We start from the raw sequence: 18,175 nt of genomic DNA, 5'->3' as shown, positions 1-18,175 counted from the left end.
GGTCGGCAACCTTTTTCAAGTGACGGACCGGTAAAGCTTGACCAAACTTTTGGCGGACCACCTTTATACGAACGAACTAGGCCTATGCAATAAATTATACGCATTAGGAAATTTATGTTGACAATATACTAAAAACGATGGTGATGCTATTTAATGTGATGTCTGTATTTGTTTGATGGCCATTAACTGGTCCCATATTTGAGATATGGTCGACATTGACACACGTAGCGTGTTTCTTACTTCCAGCCTATTTCGTTTTTGTAGTTATCAATGTTGAAAATCAGGCCTCACATTAAGATTTCGGGAAGGTTAACAATGCCTGTATCGTTTTGTTGGGGAGATCTTAGTTGGACTGATGAGAGACAGTCTTATACGGGCGTAGAGAAAACAATTGACACAGCATTATCGCGACATACTGACATGGCAATTGTTTATGAATTCAGACATGTTGCTCAATAGTGTCATGCAATGGTCGGCAAACTTCATGTACTTGCGGGCCAAATATAAGCATTTCTGGTAGCGCGCGGACCGCAATATTTCCGCCTTCGAACAATCGCTACCATAATCAAACTTCAAATTATGGCGCATTTGCATTGCTACTCTTCTATTGTTGTATTGCAAGTCTGTCCTAATGAGATGTATAGGTGGCGCTTTATAATCCAACAATACATTGTTTTTATGTACTTATTATCAATGTGAAAGATGATGTTTTATGGCAACTTGTCGTCCAAATGATGATGTGACAAGCGAGTACGAAATTTAATCTAAGTGTAATGCATTTTAGATAAAGCTGATCAAGGCCATATGTTCTTCCGAACGTGCACATTACACGTTTTGCACTGTCGCCAAGATGAGCTGTGGCGCAGTTCCGGGGGTCGAATTTTCGACGAATCGTTTCGTAACGAGTTTAACATTGAAACCCTTAACAACTGCGATGCTGACTGGGCATATCGAGCAAATCGGTTTTGGAATGCGCAAGAAAGAATAATATTTTTCCGTTCAAGCACTTTGAAATGCTCGACCCGCGTCGCTCCGTTTTCCAGACATTTTCTAATTTTAAAAATCAAAATTAACTCGAACGACATACAACCGACGCACCTGTTACATAAGAAGCGCCGTACATCAGCACTTGTCACCACATAAATCCGTGTAGAGACAATAATAAATTTGGGATCAATTTTTGTTTTATTTATTAAATGTCGGGTCGTTCAAGGGCCGCAACAAATTAGCTGACGAGCCGCATTTTTTCCGACCCCTGGTGTTGTGTTTGTCTGGTTTACTGTTGGGTGCTGTTTTTAGTCGTAGCGTTTGTGGTTAGATTGTAGACGTTTCATTACGGCATTGTCCGCTTTTGTGTCACCTCTTTGCAAACCGGCAGTAACCTTTCCGCGGACCGGCGCTGGGCCGCTGCCCGGTGGTTGCCGACCACTGCTCTAGCCCACAATTTGCCATCCCACAATTTCGCAGTGGTCAGAGGGTTAATCGTGCATATATTTACAGCGATTAGGGGATTTTTAGCAGGGCATACCTAACGAATTTAGACATGGGACTAATACCATGATCTTTTACATCAAAACCAATCCCATTAATCAAATCTGCAGCACGCTAAACTAAAATGTGGAACCAGAATTGTGGGCCAGGATAACCGAAATTGTGGGATAGCGTAACCAAGCACTACAACATAATTCCGATGTGTCTATATGTCCCAGCTATATATGAAATAACTTCTTATCTCTTTTTAGATATCCTAAAGCACCGCACTGCACAAACCTACGCGATACAAAAACGCCTGAACTGAACAAAACGTCCGAAACTGGAAAATGAAATTGTGGGATGGCGTAACTTTTTGCTACAACAGATCACCTGCAATACAAACTTGCCCAACAACACTAGATGTCGTGAAAAGAGAGAAAGAGGTTCGATTTTTGGCGAAGGTTTACAATAATACCCACTTTTAATTGTGTATTTTATCTTCGAGTTCATGAAAAAAGTAGATTGATTGATTGATATGCAAACTAACTATAAAATACATGGAATCGTCTGAAAGGATTTCTTAGGCAACGACGCTTTCTTACGCTTAGAAATATTCTTATGATTTGTCCAAAATAATTGTTACCAGACAATATTATGTAACCTAAATTTCTATTTTATAGAAACTTGCCACGCATTAGTTTACTACAGCTGGAAAGAACATAAAAATACCTTTCAGAAAACAGTAAAATGAACTTGACCTGCATGGGGGAATGATATGCAAATTAGCTTTGAAATATTCCTATTCTTCGTCTATAATAATTGTTACCGGACGACTTACCTAACATTAATTTTTATTTTATTGAAAATTGCCACGCATTAGTTTGTTACAAATGGAAAGAACATCAACATATACTTCAGAAAATTTTAAAATGAACTTTAATTTTATGGGGGAATGTGTAAAAAATGAAGTTTGGACGAAACATAACAATATTTAAAGCTAATTTGCATATCAAACCCCCATGCAGGTCAAGTTCTTTTTACTATTTTCTGAAAGGTATTTTTATGTTCTTCTCAACTGTAATAAATTAATGCGTGGCATATTTCTATAAAATAGAAATTTATGTTAGGTAATGTCGTCTCGTAGAAAATCATTTTCGACGAAATATAGGAATATTTTAAAGTTAATTTGCATATCATTCACCCATGCAGGTCAAATTCATTTTATTATTTTCTGAAAGTTATTTTTATGTTCTTTCCATCTTAATAAACTAATGCGTGGCAAGTTTTTATAAAATAGAAATTTAGGTTAAGTAATATTGTCTGGTAACAATTATTATGGACAAATCATAAGAATATTTCTAAGCGTAAGAAAGCGTCGTTGCCTAAGAAATCATTTCAGACGATTCAATGTATTATTTCATAGTTAGTTCGCATATCAATCGATTAATCTACTTTTTTCATGAACTCGAAGATAAAATACACAATTAAAAGTGGTTATTATTGCAAACCTTTGCTTAAAATCGAACTTCTTTCTCTGTTTTCACGACATCTAGTGTTGTTGGGCAAATTTATACCGCAGATGATCTGTTGTAGCAAAAAGTAACTCCATTCCACAATTTTATTTTCCAGTTTCGGACGTTTTGTTCAGTTCAGGCGTTTTTGTATCGCGTAGGTTTGTGCAGTGCGGTGCTTTAGGATATCTAAAAAGTGATAAGAAGTTATTCCAGATAAAGCTGAGAGGGTCTGGTATAGTTCAGTACCACATCCACTTCTAGTTGGCCTGGCTCAACAATTTTTGCATATGTTAAGCCTAACACCCACCTGACTACGTCACCGAAAAAATACGTCATTCGACGTCACAGGAAGTACTTGTGGTACTAAACTATCTTAGACCGCTGGCCCACAATTCTGGTCCCACATTTTAGTTTAGCGTGCTGCAGATTTGATTAATGGTATTAGTCCCATGTCTAATTTCATTGGGTATGCCCTGCTAAAAATCCCCTAATCGCTGTAAATATATGCAAGATTAACCCTCTGACCACTGCGAAATGGTGGGCTAGAGCAGTGATTCCCAAAGTGGGCGATATCGCCCCCCAGTGGGCGATTTCGCAAAACCTGTTTTAATAGAATAATAAAATGAACTTGAATTTTATGGGAGAATAATTGGCAAATTAGCTTTAAATTTTGTCTTATTTCGTCCAAGGTATATATTTTGCGCATAAATTTAATAATAAAAATTACTTTTTTCGATAAACTTGCCACGTATTGGTTTATCACAGATAGAAAGAACATCGAAATACATTTCAGAATATATTAAAATAAATTTGAACCTTATGGGGAGATAATATGCGAATTAGCAATTAATAAAATAAACCTGGAAAATAAACATTGGACGAAAGAAGACATAATACAAAGCTAATTTGCCAATTATTCCCCCATAAAATTCAAGGTCATTTTACTATCCTCTGAAAGGCGATTCGATGTCTTTCCTATCTGTAATAAACTAATGCGTGGCAAGTTTATCAAAAAAAGGAATTTTTATTAATAAATTTTGGCCCAAAATATCTAACTTTGGAAGAAACTACTTTTACGATTTTATGAAAGAAATTTTGATGTTCTTTACATCTGCCATAAACTAATGCCTGGAAAATTTTAGCACAAAATATATACTTCAGCGAAGCATAGGATTAATTCAGAACTAATTTGCACATCTATCCCCTACAGAAGTCACGTTTATTTTACAATCATCTGAAAAGTGTTTCGGTGTTCTTCCTATCTGTAACAAACTAATGCGTGGCAAGTTTCTATAAAAAAGAAATTCATGTCAGGTAATATTGTCCCGTGAAAAATGATTTCCGACGAAATATAAGAGTATTTCAAAGCTAATTTGCATATCATTCCCCCATAAAAGTAAAGTTCATTTTACTATTTTCTGAAAGGTATTTTTATGTTCTTTCCATCTGTGATAAATTAATGCGTGGCAAGTTTCTATAAAATATTAATTTATGTTAGGTAATGTCGTCTCGTAAAAAATGGATTTGGACTAAACATAACAATATTTAAAGCTAATTTGCATATCAATCCCCCATTCAGGTCAAGTTCATTTTATTATTTTCTGAAAGGTATTTTTATGTTATTTCCATCTGTAACATATTAATGCGTGGCACATTTCTATAAAATAGAAATTTATGTCAGGTAATGTCGTCTCGTAGAAAACCCTTTTCGACGAAATGATTTTAAGCTAATTTGCATATCATTCCCCCATGCAGGTCAAGTTCATTTTACTATTTTCTGTTATTCCCAACTGTAATAAATTAATGCGTGGCATATTTCTATAAAATAGAAATTTATGTTAGGTAATGTCGTCTCGTAGAAAATCATTTTCGACGAAATATAGGAATATTTTAAAGTTAATTTGCATATCATTCACACATGCAGGTCAAATTCATTTTAATATTTTCTGAAAGTTATTTTTATGTTCTTTCCATCTGTAATAAACTAATGCGTGGCAAATTTTTATAAAATAGAAATTTAGGTTAAGTAATATTGTCTGGTAACAATTATTATGGACAAATCATAAGAATATTTCTAAGCGTAAGAAAGCGTCGTTGCCTAAGAAATCATTTCAGACGATTCAATGTATTATTTCATAGTTAGTTCGCATATCAATCGAATAATCTACTTTTTTCATGAACTCGAAAATAAAATACACAATTAAAAGTGGTTATTATTGCAAACCTTCGCTTAAAATCGAACTTCTTTCTCTGTTTTCACGACATCTAGTGTTGTTGGGCAAATTTATACCGCAGATGATCTGTTGTAGCAAAAAGTAACTCCATTCCACAATTTTATTTTCCAGTTTCGGACGTTTTGTTCAGTTCAGGCGTTTTTGTATCGCGTAGGTTTGTGCAGTGCGGTGCTTTAGGATATCTAAAAAGTGATAAGAAGTTATTCCAAATAAAGCTGAGAGGGTCTGGTATAGTTTAGTACCACATCCACTTCTAGTTGGCCTGGCTCAACAATTTTTGCATATGTTAAGCCTAACCCCCACCTGACTACGTCACCGAAAAATTACGTCATTCGACGACACAGTGGCGTAATAAGCCCTACCGAAGTATGCGGATGGTCGTCCAAAACGCACAGACGATAACCAGAAATCGAGCAAGCTATTTCTCTCGTTTTCTCGTCACGTGCAATCACGATAGGAGAGAGATCGCCGGCTTTAGCAAGTTCTTATCGGCGGCACAGATGCCATTTCGGGCGATCGTAATTATACTTTGGCAATCCCTATGACGTGATGGTGACGTCGTAGTGACGTAATTTTTGGATGACATAGTCAGGTGAGGGTTAGGAATAACATATGCAAAATTCGTTATGCTACGCCCACTGGAAGTACTTGTGGTACTAAAACTATACCGGTACTAGACCTGCCCGGGTCTGGTATAGTTTAGCACCACATGTACTTCTAGTTGACCTGGCTCAACAATTTTTGAATACTGGAATATGTCAATCCTAACCCCCACCTGTTCGTCGTCACAGTGACGTCATAAGGCCCACCGAAGTATGCGGATGGTCGTCGAAAACGCGCAGACGATCACCCGAAATCGAGCAAGCAATTTCTCTCGTTTTCTCGTCACAACGATCACGATAGTAGAGAGATCGACGGCTTTAGCAAGTTCATTACAGCATTATCGGCGGCGCAGATGACATTTCGGGCGATCGTAATTAGACTTTGGCAATCCCTATGACGTGATGGTGACGTCGTAGTGACGTAATTTTTGGATGGCATAGTCAGGTAGGGGTTAGGAATAGCATATGCAAAATTCGTTATGCTACGCCCACCGGAAGTACTTGTGGTACTAAACTATCTTAGACCCCTGGCCCACAATTCTGGTCCCACATTTTAGTTTAGCGTGCTGCAGATTTGATTAATGGTATTAGTCGCATGTCTAATTTCATTGGGTATGCCCTGCTGAAAACCCCCTAATCGCTGTAAATATATGCAAGATTAACCCTCTGACCACTGCGAAATGGTGGGCTAGAGCAGTGATTCCCAAAGTGGGCGATATCGCCCCCCCAGTGGGCGAAAACGATACAGAGGGGGCGAAAAAGTCTAAGGGGACGATAGTGGGCGATTTCGCAAAACCTGTTTTATGTTCGGCGCATTTAATTCTGTACTCTGTGTGCATTCGCAGGCTTGAATCATGTGAGTGATATTCACACGCGAAAGGATTTCTGGTCTCGTCTTCGCAGTAAGGTAAGGTAGTTTACGTATCCCAGGGGTCGGCAAAATACGGCCGGAGTAAAATAATCTGGCCCGGGACGATTCACTGAATGGACCTTTCCCCGACCTTTGACCGCGGAAAATTCTTCCCATACTTTACCATTTTAAAATTTTCGGTGCTTATTTTAAGAGTGGTTTCGCGAGTTGTTGCCTGTAAAATGGGGTATTTGTTTCAAACTATCATTCTAATACACACCATTTAACAATTTGTTTTTTAAAAGTACCGATAAAGATTTTTAGCCTAGGGTATCACAGCTATTTTTACACTAATTTTTGATTGCTGTATTTAAACTGAAACTCATAGAAAGACAAAGTAATCATTGACTTATTTGATTTATATTTAAATTTCTGAAAAACAACTAAAAACTAACGAATATAATTCAAAACGCAAAAATGAGGTAGTGTTCACGATCACGTCTGAAAATCTGTCTGAGTGAGAGTGTCTGAGCGCCTGAGCGGATGCGAAAGGGGGCATTGTTACGTTTTTTGCATCTTGCTGATTGGCCAATGTCACGAATTAAACAAGGAAGTCTATGCCCGGGTAAATATTCAAACAACGGTTTTGACTATGAAAATTTTTTATTTATAATCTACGCTCGAGGAGTAAATTACATTTTTTTACCTAACAGAATTTATCGTGAGACACGTTTAGCCTTAATTATACTATATCCCAACAATTTAGTAAACAGCGACTCGTTTAACGAGCCTACAATTTAATTATAATTAGACAAATGGAAACACGCAGAAAAGTTGATGCTGAGTGCAGGGGTTCAATAGTGCAGTAAATATTCAAATATAGCCCAGAGCACTAAGGAAATAAAATTCATATTCTATTCGGGAGATTCATCACTGCTTAATTTTTGTAAGAATGTATCGTCTTAAAGAAAATATTCACTTTGATGTTTGGAAGTACATATTTGTGCAAACCATTATTTTCGAAAATGAACATTACAAAGAACAAGCAAAGAAGTGGGTTTGGTGATGCCCATTTAGAAAATGTTTCAATCTTGGCGTCGTAAAGCTATCCAGTGTGATGCAGCAACAAGACAGTGTCACATTAAATGTCATTGTGATATTTTTTCAATAAGACGACTAAGTTAAGTTCAAGAATTGTCGCAGTTTTCGCGCGCTGTTCCGTTTTTAACTTTCAAAAAATATATGCGACCCGCAAAAGACTAGCAACCCTAAATTTTGTCCTGTGAGTGACATAAAATTTGCCGACCCCTTGGCCCTAGCCGATAGTCATTCACGGCCTCTTCCCCATCCGAGTCCATGAATCCAAAAGCAAATGGCTGGTTAATTATGGACTGGTGATCGGACTGGAGGCCGTGATAGGATGAGGAATCGGGGATGAATTTTTCTGAAGTATTTTGGTGCAGGTCATCAGGCTGTACGAATGAATAAGATGTACGAATTATTATAACTTTGGGAAAATATTAACTTTTTTTATTTTTTCAATGTGAAATGGTGTGAATTTAGGAAGTGAAATGCTATAAGGCAAGAGTACACGGCGGTTTTTGAGGAGGTAGAACCCTGTATTTTTTCATTTCCGACCTATTACACGGTGAAAAAGGAGTTTTCAGCCGTGCTACTATTGCTATTAAAACAACGAAATCACCTTTCCATCAGTAAAAGGGGTAATTTTAGATATAATAAAAAACTCGCTGAAGAACACCAAGCTCATCTATCTCATTAAAAAACACTATAAACTATGATTTGTCTTCTTAGTTGGTCTGTAATATATTCGTTTCTGACTTTATATATTTTTTGTAGTGGAGGGGGGCGATGAAGTTGTATAAACTACTTTAGGGGGGCCTACTTTAGATGGTCAAAAAAGTTTGGGAACCACTGGGCTAGAGTAATCGGGTCTCGTGTAGTTTCGTACCTAACACACTTCTAGTGGGCGTAGCATAACAATTTATTGATATGTCAATCCTAACCCCCATCTGATTACGCCATCCAAAAATTAAATCACTACGACATCACAATCATGTCATAGAGCTTGCCAAATATACGCACGATTGACCGAAATGGCATTGGCGCCGACGATAAAGAACTGACTGACGTTATCGGTCTCTCTCCTATTGGAATCGTTGCGACGAGAAAACGAGAGAACTAACTGTTCGATTTCGGGTGCTCGTTTGCGCGTCTTGGATGGCAGTTCGTATAGCTTGAAGGGCTTTATTACGTCACTGTGACGTCGTAATGACGTAATTTTTGGATGGTGTAGTCAGGTTGGGGTTAGGATTGATACGTGAAAATATTGTCATGCTACGCCCACTAGAAGTATGTTAGGTAAGAAACTACATGAGACCCGAGTAACCTTGGTAATGACTTAGCCTAGTTTGAATTTTTCTATCTGCCTCTATTATTATCAGAAATAAGATTGAATGTCATTTCAATGTGAAACACTGAATTTGCATTAAATTTAATTTGAACTCTGAAATAACCAAAATGAATTACTTATTATTTTAATATGAAATATTGAATATTGCATAAATCGATTTGATTGTGTTTACACAGTTATAGGCTGCCAACTTGATCCGAATCTAAATGTCAGGTGTGGTGTGCATAGAATCACATTTATCATATGAAAATATTCAGCATTATTCTTGAAACCATCAAATATGAGGCGCAGTTCTTACCCCTTCATGGCAGCTCCTGCCACGAACGAAGCGCGGCAGCTCTCGCCATAGTATTATAGCGCTATTCAATAATCAGTGTTAACGGTATATTCACAAATTAATGTAACATTTTAATTGATCATGCGGAAATATATCTACTTAAACCCTAACCACAAAACCATCAAGACTGTATCCATAAGAAAAACGTTCTAACTTACCAAATTTTTGTCACCATAAGGGACAGCCCTGTCTTTACGGCCCACCTGTCGTGGTTACGGCAGCAAAATTTTACCTGCCATTGCTTTTCAATTTGCTGCCGAGGTAACGGCAGCTCGTCATTAGTTTGTGGCAGCTGAAAAGTCAGTCGCGATAGGTTTGGCCGTAGAGGCCATGGTTTTGCGGCAGCTGCAGACGCCACAAAATACTTAAAACTGCACTTGTCAAATATGTTTTGTAATATTTGATATGTTTAGACATCCATGATTATCTCTCGCTTTTGACAGCCTAATCACACTGTGTATGCATGTCAAAGTTTTCTGTAATATTCAAGATTTACATTGAAGTGAAATTACATGACCTTGCTAATTGATTATTCGTTATGTTTCTTCTTTAAAACGTGGTTAAATGAGGAAACGTAGGAAAAATGTGTCAAAAAATTCAATTGAATGTACATTGGAGTCTATTTGTGGAATAGTCAGAATAGCATATGCCGTATATGTTATAGGCCTATAAGTTACCGTATATGTAATGTATATGAATTCATATTCGGTTTATCATTTTTCACAAATATTTTTGTCAGTGATATTGAATCCAAGTCAACACACACACACACAATACAATTCGAATGAAATGACGTATAAATTTTTTTTTGTCTTCCATAAATTCAATCCTTTTTTTGTGTTAAGAAAATTCATTTACCGGTAATAGGAACCGAGGTGTATTTTTGTATTAAAATATTATGGTCACATATTACCATTACACATAGGCTACCTCTACATCTAGTGATTCAGGTATTTAGTCATGTTTTGACTAGGTATAACCGATATGATTCAACATTCAAATCAGAATTTTATGGTAATATTATAAAGTGTTGTATTATTATGACCTGATGACTGTTTCCTCAAAAGTACAAGATGGTAGATCGCCTTGCAAATTCGGAAATAAATAATCAAAGAATAGCACATGTTGAAGCATGCTTTGGAAATTCTGGTCAATCGTTGCAAGAAGTAGGCAGAGTGCTGGTTGGAGAAGGAGTCCTCACGAAACTTTGCAGAAAAAAGCCGAAACTGAGACAATTCTTCTTGTTTAATGATATCCTTGTATATGGAAATATTGTGATCAGCAAGAAAAAGTAAGTTTGATATCTTTTGTTTCCATGCAGACCAATATTTTTTAACACAAATGACTAAAATCTGTATTGGAGACTTATCTATGAACATTTTCCTACCTAGTGAAGTTAATTTTTTTTTTATACATTGTTTTATATTCATTTCACACTGAATAAGGCAGTGAACAAGCAGCTACTGCTAGATAAGGAGCTTAAATCTCTAGATTTGGCGTTGTCAATCCAATTTATTACATCATGGATGAAGTGGTGGGCATGTGGTTGGAACTATAATTCTCAAGCTGTGATACAAATATATCCAATATAATGCCTCCAATAGGTTACACACATATAATTATGTCTTTGGAATATTATCTATGTCAGGGTTTCCCAAACTGGGGTCCGCGGACCCCCAGAGGACGCCAACACAGGGGGTCCGCAGCGATATTTAAGAGTCTGAAATATATATATTTCTCTGTCACATGGACATTCGTAAACGATATAAAGACGATCCTTCCTTGCGCCTGTGAGGAAGACCTCCGTCACAGAGCTACATGGTCAGTAATAATTGACTGTATGCGTTATTGAGTTATCATCAGTCGAGAACTTATGCGACTTTGCCAAGGTCATTTGAGCCCCGTTGCGGCAAGAAGCGTGAAACCAAGTTAATTGTGTGAGACTATCCAAGAATACACAATTAAATTAGTTTCACGTGTTCAATTAGTACGGACAGTCTGGACATCGAGGTGCAAAAAGATCATAATTTTATCGCATTGCCCTTAGCCTATTAATATTTAACATTAGTCTGTATGGATTCAAAACTTTCATGAGTTCTATTTCGGCCAAACATATGTAAAACTGTATGGAGTCGTTGCCATAGAGTCGACCCTATTAATTTTCTTGTCACAAATTGATTCTTCACATTAACGCCATTTGTGTTGTTGTGTTCTAAATTCAGATGAAACATTATTCATCCTCGTTGGTTAGGCACATAAATTGATCCGCATTGGATGGGGGTCCGAAAAAATAGGATTCACAAACAGGGGGGCGCGGCCTAAAGAGTTTGGGAAACACTGATCTATGTAACATATGACTGTTGATCAGATGATATTACATTTTAAAATTGTTGGTTCGAGCATGTTTCCCAAATGTTTGGTTGGCACTTCTTATGTATAGGACACAAAAATTGAATAGATTATCTGTGACAGCAAAAACAGAGCCTTATCTCTGCTGAAAACAAAATATTAGTTTTATTCAACCATTATGATATACGAATTCAAAGCATCTTTTACGCTAAAAAGAATTATTTTAATCAACTTGTATAGGTGTCATACTTAGTCGAATATTCACAGAGCTGACCACAGTTTCAGACTCAGTAAACAGTAACTATCATCTCAGGATGCTGATCTCTGTTAGTTGATTTATTATTAACATCTTGCTAAACACATTATTAATATGTACCGTACTTTATATTTGACATCAGATGTATGTTTGCTTGAAAATTTGCAACCAGTTCAAACTTGTATTATCAATGTTTTGTGTAGTCATTAATTAATTAAGGCAAGCAAAACTTGTTTAAGAGGTCTGACAAAATCAAACAAGTTTACAGCAATAATTATCTAGTTTATTTTTGGATTAAAGATTAGCATCAATATCTCTTCCTACGATGTTAAAATTAATTAATATAAATATCAAAAATGTATCAATCAGTCTGAATGAATGCTTTTTCATTTATTAGTTGAATAAAACATTAAAGAGATAATTGCATGACATTACCTGTCATATAAAATTAACGGTACTCCCGTAGTATGTAAACCATGATGGCGGACACCGGAGCGTAGTATGTGTACCAGGTTAGGGTTAAGCCATAATTTCAGGTACAAATACTACGGGAGTCACTTGGCTAGTCCCTGAACTCGTAATAAAACTAAAATAAGGAAAATTGGAATAAAATTATGGCCTAACGTACACATACTACGTTCATGTCCGCCATCTCGGTTCGCATACTACAGGAGTACCAAATTAACAGAGAAATTTTAGTTTGGACACGCTGAATTCTGACAATTATATAACCAATTAAGTTTGTGTTCGGATCTTCGGGGTCTAAGTTAATTAGAACTATATTGCTCACTTTTTAATTAATCTGTTATTAATGATGATTTTATTGTCGTTTTTTTATTCTAGATACAATAAACAGACAATCATACCCCTGAAGCTTATTAAAGTTGAGGAAATACCGGATAATGATGTTATCATCCCAGTTTCTGATGACAATGAGAATGGAAGCCTTAGAAATGGCTGGTTAATTATTTCACCAACTAAGTCTTTTGCAGTTTATGCTCAGACTTCAATGGAAAAACAAGAATGGATGTCACATATGAGGCGAGGAATCGAGGAGCAAAAAGTGAAAGCAGGTATTTGTTAGAAGAGTTATGTAATGTGAATTTGTTGGGCTTTCATGTATTGTTTACTGAAATGCCTTAACTTGTGTTGTGTGTAATGGTGTAACCCAGGGCTTTTCAAACTCGGCCGCCGGTCCACCTGGGTGGCATAGATTGGTTATCTGTGGGCCAGAAGCGAAGGCCTTTGTTGAATATCTATGCATAACTAGTATTGCAAAACTCAATCAATTGTTATAATATCAATTAAATATTCGTTGGTTGATTTGAATAAATGTAGATTTTATTATTATGTCATAGTAGACGTTCATTATGGTTCTGAGTTCTGACTTTCAATGAGACAATATTCTGAAATATTGACACATAGCGAGGGCTACAACACAATTGTTGAGATTTTCTTGTAAAGAGGGATCATGGCATACTGTTTGTACCATTCAGACTTATATCTGCTTCATAAAGGTGAACAAAAGGGGCTTAATTTAATTCAGTGAATGCGTATATTAGATTGCATAATAATACAAATCTCTCAATCTATAAAAGAGGTAGAGATTTTACATAACACGAGTTTCTATATTCAATTAGAAATCATTTGGTTTACAGGAATTACTGACGACACCACAGATGTTGCTCCACAATGGGTGCCAGACAACGATGCAAATCAGTGCATGAGATGCAAAAAAACTAAATTTTCAGCTATAAATCGACGACATCATTGTCGGAAATGTGGTTTTGTTGTGTGTAACGCATGTTCGTCACATAGAGCCATCATCCCATATCAGTCAACAAAACCAATTCGCGTTTGCGGTGTTTGTTTTCAAGAGATCAGCCAAAATCCTAATGCTGTTGAAAGACCATCACTCAAAAAAGGTTCCCTGTTTGCGAGACCATACCAAAGGCCAATAGTGGATGGTGGATCATCCTCAAGTAATGGTGCTACAAGAGAAAATGACATTGTTGATTCGCAAACACCTCCAGGAATGAATAAATATCTCGACTCTTCTGATTCAGATTCTGATGAGGAACCAGGTGGAAAAAACACTTCAATGTGATGCGTGGATTGAGGATCGATAGTTCAATCTATGTCAATCAATCTATGTCAAACTTACTTTCGCAACTACTAAAAATATCTTATAAATTACAAATTGTTATTATTTAAAAAAAAAACAATGGCTGAAAAAACATCTTTAATGTTATTGCTTGAATTTTATCGTTTTGATTTGAATATATTTAGTGAGGAATGACAGTTAATATATTCATCGAAATATTTTGATTTTGTGTTTCCCTAGAATTAAAGGAAAGTTGAATAAATTGTCAATATTTGCATACATAGTTTAAAAACATTCAATTTAATATTAGAATCCAATGTTTGGAATTTTCTTTTTAAAATTTTGATAGCAATCGACCAATCACTTCATAAAGATCTGGTTGTTTTAATTTTGTTTGGGTTTATTCTTAAATGCAAATTAGTCTACAATATATACCATATTCTGAAATAATTTGCTTTTCAAGAAATTCATTATGTTTGCCATTTATAATAGATGTGGCTACCTTTTTATTTTGATAGCCTCGACTTTTAAGCAAAATTTAGAAAACTAAGAATCAAGTAATACCTGAATATTTTTTCATCTGCGGGTAGATTCATATTTTTATTACTCTTTTATCAATTATTGGCAAAACAGTTTTTAATGGTTTTGTAGCATTTTCTGTTTTTAAGTGTCATCCGCCTCAAATTTTTATAAGTTATTTGTAAATTTAATCTAGGTGATTGTTTTGAGATTTCAATAAAAGCACTTTTATTCCCAAGCTACTCTCATGATATTTTTTAAATAATTGTAGGTAGCAAAGTTATGTTTTTTAGTAAATTTTCTTCATCGATTTTTGTGGAGATATATATTTATGTGGTAATTCATTCCAAGGGTGGCAAAAGCACTTATTCAGATTGAGCTGGATCCCCTGGAAAAATTCGTAATAGAACTAAAATAAGGAAAATTGGGATGAAATTATGGCCTAACCCAACCTGGTACACATACTACGTTCGGTGTCCGCTATCTCGGTTCACATACTTCGGGAGTACGAAAAGTTGTTCCTGGGATATACAGCCTCCTGCATTTAATGTATTTATGAAACAACATCTTGTAATTTTAACTTTGGGAACTTTTTACTCTGACACCCTAGATGTTAAACTTCATATCAATTATGGAATTTTTCTTTATTTTGTCATTTGAACAATAAACTAATCTACTGTATTTGCAAATATTTGTGTTATGTTGTTTTTGTTTGATTTTTTAAAATAATTTTCTTCAAATCTGACTTGAATTGGTAAATTGAACTTATTTTGAACTGTCCTGGGGTTTTATTATATTTGTGAAGCTAATGATTAAGTTGTGTGTCCACAATGTCAGCTTGTTCTAATAATTCGATCTTTTCTATATTTGTATTTGAACGACATAAAAATTTAATTAATGTGTGCACAGGACAATAATCAGTTAAGCCATTATTGTTAAATGATTTTATCATACTTCAAGATTAATTTAATGTTAGGCAACTTTTTCTTTTACTCAATATCTCTAACAATATTAATAACTGTCAGCTTCGAATATATTTGTAATTTCAAATATCGTAAAAATATATTAAACCATATATCTTATCATATGCCGTATGCCTAAAACTGATACTCGACACGACAGGATATTTGGTATTTTTCAAATGTTTTTGGGAATTTTATTCCGGTTTGTTCTCTTTGTGCTTCATTATGTGCTTTCTCATCTATATTCCGAATTGTTTTAGGTGTTCTGAACATTCTGACTAATAGAGCTTTACAAACCGATTGTACTATGTCATTACAAACACACTTTTCGGTCATAACCATTTGACTGCCCTAAGGTAATAGTAATTATTGCTGATCAATTAATCATTGCGAAAAGTCATGTGCTGGTGTGTAATGATTGTCAAGTATTTGTTTGACAAAAGAATTGTTAATATCGAATACTATCTTTCTTTTGTAATGCTATAGTTTGAAAAATATATTCTTAATATTTAAATAAGCTTGCTCCAGTATTCAGGGCACTTTTAGATAATTTGAAGTGTCAAGATGCCTAAATATATCACCCAATGATGTATTGACTTGTGCAATATTTGCGAGGTATGAAGTGGTAAATATACATTACCAGTATGTGTTGGGTGTGCAATTATCACATAATAATGTCCTAATTTAACCTTAGTTATCTGTTCAGGTGTCATCTATTCCTCATTGTTTGTGAGATGGTCATGTCATCATATGGCAATAATCAAATCAATTCTGTCTTAAATATTAGACAATGCTTGAATGCAAATCTTTCAATACTTCTACTTCTATTTTTCTTCTTTTGGTATCTCTATTAAAAAGATGTGTTTCACTTTATCGTATATCTTAGATATAGTAGCAGTAGTATTTGACTTGCTCTTGCTATAATGCAATTTTATGTGTAAAATTAAGCCTTTGTATTTTGACTATAATGCATGTATGCAAATCTAAATTTTGCCAAATGGCGGGATCTGAATTCTGCTCATCTGAATGTTGTTTCTCTATAAACCAATTTCATTGTCATAAATGTATAGATTATAGATAAAAAATTTCATTGTGAATCCTAATCAACAATAACCTGACTGTTTGGTTGAAACCAAGCATGATATGCACATAAACTGGTCTTTATTTAAACATTGATTGGTGATAAAATTTTATGATTTTTTATGAAACTGGTGAGATTTCTTTGAAAAGTCCAACAGCAGTCATTTGCTTCACAGCTGAGAAGTTTTAACTTGTTACTCTTTTTGAAGCGCTATGAAGGCACTGCACTCAGTTTCCTGGTACTGGTTAATTTTTAATCACATTCCTTTTCAGTAGTCAGAGAAATGACAATACAAATACACTTTCATTTATTCCTGGTCATCGAGCGGTAATTTGAATAATTTCATTCGTATTTTCTGTCTTATTTGCATCATCGAAATCTGTCCATATGTTAAATTTTTTTGGTAATTTTACTAATCTGTGTATCAGTTTTATTCTTTCAAAGATATTTATTTCTTTATCCAGAAAATGATTTTATTTAGAAATGCAGATTAAATATTGTAGTACAAAAAATTATAACTTTTCATGCCAAGAATTCTTCTGTATATACTTTTTGAAGATCGCTGTGAGAACACAAAGAAATATAACTAGCTATAATGTGCTTGCGGATGACGGAATGTTTAGATCGAATTGGATTTTAAAGTACATAATATATAAATACTTGAAACCCGTAAAATTAACTAGAATATTCGGTACTCAGGTTACCAGGTTAGGGTTAGGCCATAATTTCCGGTACAAATACTACGGGAGTCACTTGGCTAGTCCCCGAACTCGTAATAGAACTAAAATAATGAAACTATGGCCAGTGTCGTCCATCTTGGTTCACATACTTCGGGAGTACCAAATATTCGACAGGTACGCCAAACACGTTTTAAATTCTCGCGTAGCGTTAGATTTCATTTGTTCGCCGAGGCATAATGATTCACGTGCCGCTGGACCGCTAAGGTTTGGCTGTCATTGCAATTCTTGTACTTGGAACAACTTAATGGCTGAGCCAGAAATGTGTAAAAGTACAAGATGCCTTTATGTTGAATCACCTTATCGAGATTTTTCTCGCTTCTGGGCAAATCTGGGAAATCTTATTTATATATCATCTTACATGTACACAAGGTGTTAAAAAAATGAAAAACACATATCCAATACATAACTAAAGGGTCATGGTTATATAGATGAAAAATGGTCAACTAGGCGCCGCAGCCAGTACAGCAAATGTTAGTGTCCATCGGACAGGAGAATGACCCCGGAAATCATTAAAAATAAATGCAAAAACAGAGATACTCCCGACTGAAAAGTTGAATCTTGTAACTCTACCATATTGCTCCGTAAAAGGTATCAGAAACATGCCCGTCCATAGTAGGCTATGTAACGTGAATATATATATTTAGGCTTACTTTATTCCCGGTTTTGGCAAGCTGTCCCGCAAATATCACGGCCATGCAGTTTGGCGGTGATAAATAATTTATA

General features: G+C 35.4%; 1 protein-coding gene across 1 annotated transcript; it reads left to right on the top strand.

Moving 5' to 3' along the window:
• Positions 1–10,372: 10,372 nt before the first annotated feature.
• Positions 10,373–17,246, top strand: LOC120337457 (pleckstrin homology domain-containing family F member 2-like). Its single transcript, XM_039405220.2, has 3 exons — positions 10,373–10,732; positions 12,890–13,119; positions 13,705–17,246. Exons 1-3 carry the CDS (start codon positions 10,515–10,517, stop codon positions 14,151–14,153), a joined length of 897 nt encoding a protein of 298 aa, XP_039261154.2. The 5' UTR covers positions 10,373–10,514; the 3' UTR covers positions 14,154–17,246.
• The last annotated feature ends 929 nt before the right edge of the window (positions 17,247–18,175 follow it).

The sequence above is a fragment of the Styela clava genome, chromosome 10 (assembly GCF_964204865.1).
Source record: "Styela clava chromosome 10, kaStyClav1.hap1.2, whole genome shotgun sequence".
NCBI classification, from domain to species: domain Eukaryota; kingdom Metazoa; phylum Chordata; class Ascidiacea; order Stolidobranchia; family Styelidae; genus Styela; species Styela clava.
The sequence above is the reverse complement of the archived record's forward strand: the minus strand, read 5'-3'. Positions and strand labels throughout refer to the sequence as shown.

Excerpts from the sequence above, each read along its gene's own strand:
- LOC120337457 (XM_039405220.2), top strand. The coding sequence starts at position 10,515 with ATGGTAGATCGCCTTGCAAATTCGGAAATAAATAATCAAAGAATAGCA. Across the intron at positions 10,733-12,889 it reads ATTGTGATCAGCAAGAAAAA|ATACAATAAACAGACAATCA; the intron begins GTAAGTTTGATA and ends TTTTTATTCTAG. Across the intron at positions 13,120-13,704 it reads GGAGCAAAAAGTGAAAGCAG|GAATTACTGACGACACCACA; the intron begins GTATTTGTTAGA and ends TTTGGTTTACAG.